At 48.7% G+C, this 11,267-nt stretch overlaps 1 protein-coding gene across 1 annotated transcript in view; it reads right to left on the minus strand.

Annotated features, from left to right (window-relative positions):
- The window catches only part of EPHX4 (epoxide hydrolase 4), a 39,748-nt gene that overhangs the window by 17,587 nt on the left and 10,894 nt on the right, over positions 1-11,267 (minus strand). The window contains exon 3 of the mRNA XM_019531115.1: positions 7,458-7,615. Coding sequence (XP_019386660.1) covers positions 7,458-7,615 — 158 coding nt within the window. The remainder of the gene's footprint in view (positions 1-7,457; positions 7,616-11,267) is intronic.

Consider the following 11,267-nt stretch of genomic DNA (forward strand, 5'->3'; position numbering starts at 1 on the left):
GGTCATAGGATCCCAGCAAGATAAGCATCCAATTTGCTCTTGAAGGTGTTCAATGTAGGTGCTTGAACCACCTCCGATGGCAGGCCGTTTCAGACCTTGGGGGCTCGGACAGTAAAGAAATTCTTCCTTGCATCCAGCCTGAAATGGTCTCGCAGTAGTTTATGACCATTCGACCTCGTCATCCCTTGGGGTGCTCTGGTGAACAAACGTTCCCCCAGAGAGCCTGACAGCAAACGGACAACAGGTGTGAGCTGCCTCTGTGAACTGAGCCACTGGGTGTAGAGGGCTACCCTGCTGATGTGGGAATCAGCACCAGCTGAGCAATGGGAGTAGTGAACTGGATCAGATGACCAAAAGATGGCTGGGCTGGGCTTGGGCTCTGGTTTTAGATGGGGCAATCTGAGCCTGCTTGTTACAGGGGAAGATGTTCTGAGTGGTAGTGATTGTAGTTTAAGTCAGACTGGCCCAGGTAAAGTACCTGGTAGACCAGGGGGTGGAAACAAGTCTACCTAAGTAGGACGGCTTGAGGACCAGAGACCTGGAAAGATTTATATTTGAGTTAGAGCTGTTTAGGTTGCTGTTTTGAGTTTGACTGGAGATTTGGGTTGTGGCTATGGGTGAAGTTTTGAGGCCATTTGACAGGGTGCCAGGAACATTCTGCAGAACTAGACTTGCTCTGGGCAGGGATGCAAAGAGCTGAGGCCTAGCAGCAAAGGTCTGAGGCAGTGGATTAGGGCTGAGGGCTTGGCCAGAGAAAAATGGGCTGAGCCTGGGATGGCTGAAGTCCCAGAAAGTGCTTTGCCTTTAAGGGGAAACATGGGGACCCCTCCTGAGCCTGATTTATGCAGAGAAGCTCAAGGACAGAGTCAGAAGGGAGAAGCTCCTCCCCTCAGGGACCTCCTGGGACTGCTTCCTCAGTAAAATAACAGGAATGGTAACACTGTGGCAAAAGAGACTAGAGGTGAAGGGGGACTAGTGAGTGCAACAGGTGGGTCAGACCTGGTGGGGGGAGCACCAGGCACTGTGGGTGGACCCACAGCATTCTATAATGCAGTATAGCTGAATTACACACGCTGTTCAAAATCTCAAATGCAGAGGCAAATGTCTATTTCAATGTGTAGTCATGACAGAGTGTTTACTTAATTTTTTTTTTTCCAGAATGCACCGTGACTTTAAAGTTTGAAATTAAACACTGCAGGCACAATGACTTTAAAGACCACCTTTTTTGTTCCAAATTAACCCTTATAAAACACTTTGAATATATGGGGTAGAATTCTATTATGCTTCACACACCTAAATGGCATTTACCAGCCATGTAAGTGGCACTTATGCACTGTTTGTGATTCTATTACCAATAGAGTGTGGGTACATAAGTGTCCACATGGCTATTGTGCACACTCAGTAGGCTATGTACAGGCCAGGCAAGTACATGGCTCCATACATGCCTACATACCTGGAAGATTCCATCCTTCTGCCCTGCCTTTATCCCTGTGTTTAGGACACTCACTCAGGAAGCAGGAAACCAGGGTCCAGGTCTTCCCTCCCCCAAAGGGGTTGAACTTATGTCTTTCTGACATCTGAGAATAGTGCTTTAACCATCATGTCATAAAGCAGGTGTTAATGAAGTCGCTCCTCAGCTTTCCTTTTGAAGTTGAGCCACTGCACCTTGCATTTAGCAGTCATTGAATAATATAGGTGGAAAGTAGTTGAAGTTTTTTGTTCCATTGCATGTAAGGATATAGGCTAGAAACCTGAGCTCCAGAGTAGCAGCACTCATTGATCCTCACATCTAGTCTCATTTTCTTTCTCCTGGTCCCACATACCTCCCTTTCTTGGTTGCTCAGGGGAGTGTGGGGGCTGGAGAAGGCATACTTTAATGACTAACCTGAGGTGTGGTACTTAGCACTGTGATGGGAGGGTAGAAAGAACTAGATACAAGCCTGCTAGGTAAGGGGGACCTAAACTAGGGGTCTCCTTTTCCTTGGATGAGTACTTTAACAGCTCAGCTCTTGGAGCTAAAACATGAGGGCCTTTCTCTTCCCCTCCAACCAGTCATGGACTTTTGATGGGCAGAATTCTGTGACTAGTGCATCTATCAGTATACCTGCCTAGCAAGTGTATAATCAATTGAGCATGGGAGGCAGCTGTATGCATGCTTACATGTCCACTAGGGGTGTATGAAGCACGCCTTATTTGATTTGGATTCGGGTTCGGCCTGAATCAGGAACAGTGATTTGATTTGTTGATTTGGATCACTGTCCCTGATTCGATTTGGCTGAATGCCAATCTGAGGATTTGATGCTGATTCAGAGAATCAGTGGTTTGGACATAGGCACAGCTTTAACATTTTCTATGTACCTTGAGGTACTAGGGCAGCTTGTGATGGCTGTGATATTCGGGCACATGGAGCATCCCACAGGAGTCGTGGGGTGGGGGGGGTTGGAGGGGGCCTCCACGTGCTCAGCAGCAAACCCAGAAGTGGTTTTGGTCCACTTGCAGGTTTGCTGGGAGTGTGCCAGGGGGGCCCTGGGGGACAACCACAGGGGGACCCTGGATGCCCCCCCCCCGACTCGGGAAGCACCAGTCGCCAAGCCAGGGAGGGGGGTCCCTGCACGCTCCCTGGGGTACCCCTTCCGGGTCTGCTGCTGAGTGTGCTGGGGAGCCGCCTGCGCTTTGTGGGACACTCCATGAGCCCCAGCATTGCAGCACTCACAAGACTCTGCTACCTAGAGGTATGTAGAAAAAAACATTTAAAGCTGTGTCTATGTCCGAATCGCCGAAACTTTCCAAATCTCTCCAAATCGATTCAGAGGGTTCCAATTTGAATTGGAGAGATTAGAGGGTCCTCTGATCCAATTTGGACATTTGGCCACTGAATCGGGCCAAATCGCCACCAAATCGAATCAGGGACCAAAGCTTCACACAGCCTTAATGTCCACACTGCACAGGTAGTAGAATTGCTAACTGCATTCATGCCAAAAATGTGATATCATAAGGTTCTTAATGAAATTATGCTGCCCTGGCATTACATTTAAGGTCTACTTGTGGATGAGTAAGTGGCTAAGGGACAGGAAACAAAGAGTAGGTATAAATGGCGAGTTCTCACAATAAAGAGAAGTAAGCAATTGTGCTGTTTAACATATTCTTCAATGATTTGGAAAGCAGGGTGAATAGTGAGGTGGCCCAATTCTGCAGATGATACCAAATTCATGTAGTAAAAAATCAAAACTGACTATGAAGAATTGCAGAGGGATCTTACAGAATTGAGTGAATGGGCAATAAAATGGCAGATGAAGTTCAATGTTGATAAGTTCAAAGTAATACAGGTGGGAAATAACTTGTGATGTGCACACATGATGATGGGCTTTACATTATCTGGTGCCACTCAAGAAAAATCTTAGAATTACTGTAGATAGTTCTATGAAAACATCAGCCCAGTGTTCAGCAGGTGTCAACTGGACAAAGTGTTAGGAATTAAGAGAACTGAAAACAAAACAAAATGTCATTATGCCACTGTATAAATCAGTGGTATGCCTACAAGGGGTGTAAGAAATGTGCCCTATTCAATTCGGAATTGGTCTGAAATCGGGGACAGTGATTCAGTTAATTGATTTGGATCACTGTCCCTGATCCGATTCGGCCGCATCCAAATATGAAGATTCGATGCTGATTTGGAGAATCAGCAATTCGGCCATCAACACAGCTTTAAATGGTTTTTTTTCTACATATCTCCAGGTACCAGGTGTGGCTTGTGATTGCTGCAATGCTGGGGTGGATAGAGCGTACCACAGGAGTGCAGGGGGGCCCCCCGGCTCAGCGATCAGACACAAGAGGACCCTGGATGTCCCCCCCAGACCTGGAAGACACTAGTTGCTGAGCTGGGGAGGTGTGGGGGGCTCCCCAGCACACTACCCCGTAGAACTGGAAATGGACTGGAAGTGCTTCTGGTTCACTTCTGGGTCTGCTGCTGAGCATGCTGGGGAGCCCCTCGTGCCTCACTGGCTCAGCAGCTGGCATCTCCTGGGTCTGGTGGGGCACACAGGGTCTCCTTGCAGTCGATCACCAAGCCAGGGGACCCCCCTGCACTCCTGTGGGATGCTTTGTCCGCCCCAGCTTTGCAGCATTGATGAGCCACCTAGTACCCTGAGGTATGTAGAAGAAAAAACATTTAAAGCTGTATCCATGTCCAAATCACCGAATATTTCTGTATTGATTCAGCGGGTTCCAATTCGATTTGGAGACATTAAAGGATCTCCCGATTCAATTCCGATTCAGAGATTTGGCCACCGAATTGGGCCGAATCAAATCAGCGACCAAAGCTTCGCAGAGCCCTAATGCCCACTTTGAATAATGCATGCAGTTCTGGTCCTCCTACCTCCAAAAGGGTATAGCAGAACAGTAGCAGGCTGGCTGGCAAAGGCTTATAAGCAGACTGAACACTCCAGGCTGAAAGAGTCTGCGGGCTTGCAGGGACTACAGTCAGCTGTAGGCAGTAAAGCTAATTACAGTCCTGCTCCTAGGACTGAGTAAGCTATGGAAGACAAGAGGCTGGCCAAAAGAAATTAAAACGTTTCCAGGAAAGAAGTTGGAGAGACTGAGATAAGAGAGAGAGGAGGTGAAAGAACTGGAAGCAGTAAGATAAGAAAGCAAAAAGAGGAAGAGCATCACTTTGGGAATCTATACACGTGCTCTAGGGTGGAGGGGAAGGTGCTTTAATTAGAGCAGCTTTGAGGGGGAAATCACTCCACTCCAAGGAAGAGAAGGAGGATTGTAGTACAGGAAGAAGGTAGCAGACAGCTGGAGGCACCTTCTCAGGGTCTGAGTTTACCTGTTGAGGACTGTGAGTGAACCTTGTGCAGACTGTGTTTAATGTTTGGGTACTGAGTGGGTTTTATGCTGGTTTCCTGAGAGGCCAGTGGGCCCAGAAAAAACTTTCTGTATTGTTAAAGGACTATATGAGCTAATTAAACCCAAATCCACTATAAAAGGTAGAAAAGGTACTCAGAAAGGCAACAGTGATGGCCAGATTTATGGAGAGGCTTCTATGCAAGGCAAGACTAAAATAGACCAGGACTTTTCAGTTCACCAAAGATGGCTGAAGAGGAACACTATAGTTTATAAAATGAGGAATGGTGTGGATATGGAAAGAAAATAAGGATATACTATTCATCTCTTACAATACTAGAGCTAGAGGATATGCAATAAAATTATTAGGGAGCAGCTTAAAAAAAGTCTTTAATTTGTTTATCACCCAGTGTATAATTCCCTTGTGGAGCTTATTGCCACAAGATGTTGTAGAGGGTTAACAGCTTCAAAAGAGCATTAGAACAGTTCATGCAGGATAGGCCCATCAGTGGGTATTGAACATGATATCAGGACTGGAACCCTCAAGTTGGGAGTTTCTAGGCCTCTAATGCTAGCAGGTATAGGAGAAAAGGGACAGCTTAGTTGTGATAGGTTCTGCATAAGTACTTTTCCATTTAGAATTTGATCTGTGCCACTGTGAGACATGGAATACTGGGCTGGATGACCTATTGTCTGATGAGGTATAGCATCTTTTATATTTTTAGTAAATGAATTTGGATCTAAGTGTCGTCATCATCTGAAGAGTGGGGTCATACCTTCATTACAGCAGTTACTGCACACTGAAATGGGTGGGCTTGGAAGGCTTCTTCACATACTCATAATCTCTTTTTGAGTGGGGCTATCAAAAGTATTCAGCATTGACCTGATTATGCCAAGTGGAATTTCACTATTGACTTCAGTGTGAGCAGAGTCAAATTTTAAACTGAGCTTTCAGAAATTCCACCCTTTATTCCTTAACCAGTGCTCTTATACATTGCAGAGTCCTTATTCCTCACTGAGAATTACAATAGTGAACCTATATGCCAAGTCAGATATGTAAAATCTAAACTATTTTGCTATTCTGTGCTATTAGAATGGCAACTGGGGGAGAGATGTCTTTGAACCACTCTTTGATAAAAATGTTTGGCCACTTTTTAGTGAGACTTTCCAAACTAGTTCACCTTTGGGGTGAGAACAAACTTAGGAGACAAGTGTCAGGAGTCACTTTTTCCTGAAGGCTTTAAATCCTTGTGGAGAGGGGCTGCTTGTTAGAGCACTTCAGCAAACAAAACTATGGCTTTTTACCTTGGAGATTAATAAAGATAGCACAAGTTGGAAAATACAAACACGGTTTGTGGGTTGTATGTCCAATCTCTTGCTGAAGTTCAAAATGCCCAGGGCAGCTCTCAGTTCAAACCTGAGGGCTAGATTGTAACTTTATAGTTTGCCAAGAGTAAGGAATAAAAATTTGTTTTCACTGCCACTTGAGTACCCAGCAAGACAGACTGATTGTGACTCAGAGAATCTCCTTGAGGGCAAGTATCTTTTGCTGTGTCTATATGCAGCACAGCTACCTTTTTCCTGTATACAGCTGTGAGTCTCAACTAGGGTGCCAGGGCACTGTAGTGTGCCAACAGATCTTTTGAAAGGTGCCCTGAGGTATGAGGCAGTAAGCAGGTGCAGGGAGAAAAGTGCAGATGTGAGCTAGTCGCTGCTGCCTGGTGGCTGCCCTGCCTCCACTACCCAAGCCCTTCTGCAGGGGTTTATACAATTTATCACAATAGTAATAAATAAAATAGCTTTTAAAATGGGATGTTGCTAAATTCACAGGAGTTGGGGGGGTGGGGGTGCCTGGAATTGAACAAAGGTGTGCCTCAAGTCTGAAAATGTTGAGAGCTACTGGTATAGGGTATTCATAGGAATTGTGCAGGGCTTGCATCCCCATGAGTGCTGCTACTAGGGTAGCTAGTGTAAGAAAAGGCAGGCCACTATTTATCACTTGCTTCTCCTTATAACTAGGCAAGCCAGACCATTTGCACCCTTGCATTAAGGGCCCAGTAAACAGATGCATGTTAACAATTGAGAACATGCTGTAATATTTAGTGAGCTGTTTCCTTTTTTTCTCTTTTTAGCAACACCATGCAGTGCTCATACTACTGTCATATAGTGTAAAGCACACAAATTTTACTTTATGGATGTCAAAAAAGCTTGCCACATTGTTTTGAGTTATTTCTTTGAGAACTAAGACTCTGCAAGTGTGACTGAACCTTAAAACCCTAATCCTACACTTTTGAAAATCCTGCATAGAATTCAGTGGAACACAGCGAGGTTTTGCTCCTGAATTCCAATGCTGGATTGGAGAAAGAGATATTTATAGGGCTTTACATCTGATGGAAAAACAATTTTGTATATTGTCTATGCATTTGGCTTGAATACAATTTTTTCATGTCGTTCAAGTGTTAGTATGGACAAAATTAAGTCAAAATAAATTTACATCAAATCCTCAGCTTTGTGCATGTATGCATTAAAAAAATTGGAAAAGTTTTGTAATTCACAGGAAAGCTATTCATATATCTTCAACAAATTCGGCAGTTTGGCTTGTGCTAACTCACCTAGAGATTCCAAAATGTCCTTTATATCTGTAATTAGGCAATCTAACTTGTAATTTTCTTTGTGAGAAGGAGCATCTGTTTCTCCATAGCCTCTCAAGTCCAGTGCCACAACTCGATATTCACTTTTAAATTCTCGCAATTGATGACGCCATGAATACCTAATAAAAGGGAAAAAGCTATAGTTAAAAGGCTAAATGATATAATGCAGTCTGAAGTACCGCTTCTTTGGTGGGGTGTTATTAAATGTTATAGGTTCAGTTTTTGTAACACTACAACCTGAATAGGCTAAATCATATTTACTTGTATAAGTGCCATTTACATAGTTGCGTGACAGGAGTTTTTGGCACTTATGCAGTTTGGATTCTGTTTGGATTCCTTGTGGTAGCACAGGAACATTTGGGAGCATGTGCATCAGAGGAGGAGTTTCCACCTTTTAGCTCACTAATGCGCTAACTAGGAAACTTACCCAGGGAGCAGAATACCTGTGTTCTAGGCCCCCTCACCTACAGAGGTTTTGAATCTGCATTGCCTACTTTCCTGTAAAGTGCTCACACCACCAGGCCACAGTTTAGTGTGCCCTTCCCCCTTCCTGCAACTGGAATGCTGTAACTTGCATTTAATAATCATTGTATAAAACAGTGAGATAATCAGAATAAACAGATGTATGGGGGCTAGGTTATAGCCTGGTCTTTTCCCTACTGGGTGCATCTACACAAGACATTTTACTGTGCAGCTGCCTAGTTTATTGTGTGGTAAGTGCACATCTACACATGTGCATGCTTACTGCACAGTAAAATGCAGGTAGCACATTTAAGCGCGATTAGTAACTGAGCAGTAACTCATGTATAGATGTGACCCGGCAGCAGATTTGCTGCTTGGTCTGCCCAGCCGCTAGGGTGCTAAAGCATAGGAGCCTCTCCTGCTCCAGGGCTGGGCTGCCTCTATGGCAGCCCGTCTGCAGGCTATAAAAGCCTATGACTGTTTTGTGCCCTGGGGCACATGCACCAGGGAGCCTGAGGGCACTACAGGTGCTCTGTGTCCCCCTGGGCAGGCCACAGTCCTGCTGTGTCTGCTTCCCACCACCCCAGCCAGCAGTGCTTTGGGCAGGTAGGTGCAGCCCTGTCATCATCTTCCCTAGGGCTGCCTGCAGGCTGTCTCTGGCAACAGGGCCAGCACCACCTCCCTGGTGCACACTTCCAGCAGCCTGCCCTGTGCCTGCAGGTGCTGTGGGGCATAGCCTCTGCCTTACAGCTGCCAGTCTCTTGCCATGCCCCTGCACTGTGCGCTGCTGGCAGCTGTCCAAGGCCAGCAACAGAGGGACAGCCACATGGGGGGCCCAGAGAGCTGGCATAGGACCCAGGATGGCATTCTCCTTCCCATCCAGACCTGGCACTTCCCATGTGCACATGTCCTTGCCCTATACCCAGGGCCTCAACTGGGGCCAGGAGGAGGTTGGTGACCTCCTGGCACTCTGGGATGACATGGAGGTGCTGCACCAGATTGAGCAGGGTGGGAACTCTGACACCCACATTTGAGGCCCTGTTGGGCAGGATGCAGGAGCGAGGGAACCACTGATCAGCATGGCAGTGCTACATAAGGATCAAGGCCTTGTGGGCACAGTGGGTGGCTGTGACTAACCACAATTGTTGGTCCAGCTGTGCCTACAAGACTATGCCCTTTATGTGGCAGCTGACCTCTGTTCTGATACCCCAGGACTCAGGGTGCAACTGTGTGGTTTTATACTAGTATGGGTGGTCTCCCAAGCCCCCACCCCACCCCAGAACCACCAGTGATGTGTTGCCAGAGGGTCACTCGGGTATTCAGCATTCTGTCCTGCCCAGCTCCCCCCCTGCTTGCTTCACCAGCAGCTCAGGGAGCCCTGGTCAGCACCTGCCTTGGCAGCTGTGCAGCCCCAGGGTCAGCTGCAAGGAGCCACTGGCCGTATCACTGCTAACAGTCAGCAATGCCAACTCCTCCCTAGGTGGAGCCCCTGGCCAGGCACCTGCATGTTGTGACCTATGGGCTGAGGACACCGGGTGCAACCAGATGCCTTCATCTGCTGGAAGGACTGTGCTGAGCTGCTAGCTGTGCCAGCTCTGGATACACAGTAAGCCCTGACCCTGGGTTCCCCCTCTTCCTCCCCCCGCCCTTAACAGCTCATGTTCCCGCAGCTAGGGAGGAACAGGCCATACCACACCATAAAGATCAGCTGCAGCAGGGCGGAGTTGGTGGGGCACCCCTTGGCCTACACAAACAGCTCATTGTGTGCTGCTTGGGGTACACACAGCAGAAGCATGCTTGGGGCACAGCTGCAGCGTGGCAGGGGGTTGGCTCTGGGGAGCCTCCATAGAGAGGCCCTTAGCAGGGAGAGCTGTGGAATGGCCAGCTCCTTGTCCCAGTTGTCCAGGAGCCCTGAGTGTCCTGAGCCCAGGTGCTGTGGGCTGGGCAACAGCACAGCAGAACAGGTGGCCTGCAAGAGGGGGACAGGAAGAGAGTCTGGAGCCCCAGCAGCAGGTGCTACCAGAAACTTGGCCTCTCCTGCCCTGGGAATGGAGCTGGGGAGGCAGGCTGCCTGTGGCCAGCACCCAGTGGGCCACCAGCCCCAGGGGAGCATGCAAGGATGGAGAGCTTGGCCAGCGGCTGGCTAGGCCCTGGCCTACCTGCCTGACTTATCATGGTCCCTGGGCACCCATGCACAGCTGACCCCGGATTTGAGACTGGGCAATGCACAGCCCCTCGTGCAGAGCATCTTATCTCTGAAATATTGCAAACTCATAACAAGCTTCTGTCTCATGGCTCTGCAGGTACAGCATCTGCACATGGGAGAAGCCACAGGCACCAATGGGGATGCTGGCTCAGGGAAGATGCTGCTTACCCCTGGGGCCCTCTGGATGCACTGGTTGTGCCAGAGGTGCATCATGGACAGGGCTCTCCTCCTCCAAGAGCTGGTGGTGATGGCTCAGGAACTGGAGGAGACCACTAGGGGCTAGTGGGAGGAGGATTTGGCCTAGGAGGAGAGATGGCAGGAGGAGGACTTGGCCTACCAAGCCAGGTGGTGGAGGGAGGACACTGCCTGGGAGGAGGTTTTCTGGGCTGAGCTCCTGGCCCTGGAATGGGAGTGTATTGAGGTCCTGCAGGTGCAAAATACCATCCTGGGCCAGGCCATGCAGGCCGCAGACAACTATCATTGGACCCTGGATACTCCTGGGCCTAGTGGCCTCATTTGTGACTGCTGCTGCCTAGGCTCCAGCTATGGTCCCACAGGCCCCCTAGCAGTCACCCGCTGCCCCATAGCAGACCCCTTCTGGGCTTGGGAGGTCCTCTGCCCCCTCCCACCTCCTTGCCCTTGCCCCAGGCTCGCTGCTCAACCCAGCCCTATGCAGGCATGGAGCCAGAGATGCCTGGAGCAGTGCCAGGACTGGATGCTTCATAGATTCATGGATTCATAGATGCTAGGGTCGGAAGGGACCTCAAAGAATCATCAAGTCCAACCCCTGCTGGGCCTGGACCCTGCCAGCTGGAGGGGAGGCCACCCACTTTGGCAGAGCATCAGGTACTGTTGTCTCTGGACCAGCCCCCCGCCTGCTGCAGTCACTGCAGTGTACAGACCCATGGGGGGAATGGCCAGAGGCCGGAATGGTGCTGGCTGCCTGCCCCCTAGGTACCCCCATCCCGCAGCTCCCCACTCCAGGACTTCACAAAAAACGCACCTTGTATATAGTTTCCAGCAGGAAGAGGCCTTTTTATTGTTGGGTGTTGGAGTGGGTGGTGGAGGGGCTCTGTGTGTTGGGGAGGGAGGGGGGGGTCTGT

Source organism: Crocodylus porosus, unplaced genomic scaffold, assembly GCF_001723895.1.
Source record: "Crocodylus porosus isolate Cpor-Errol unplaced genomic scaffold, CroPor_comp1, whole genome shotgun sequence".
NCBI lineage: Eukaryota > Metazoa > Chordata > Crocodylia > Crocodylidae > Crocodylus > Crocodylus porosus.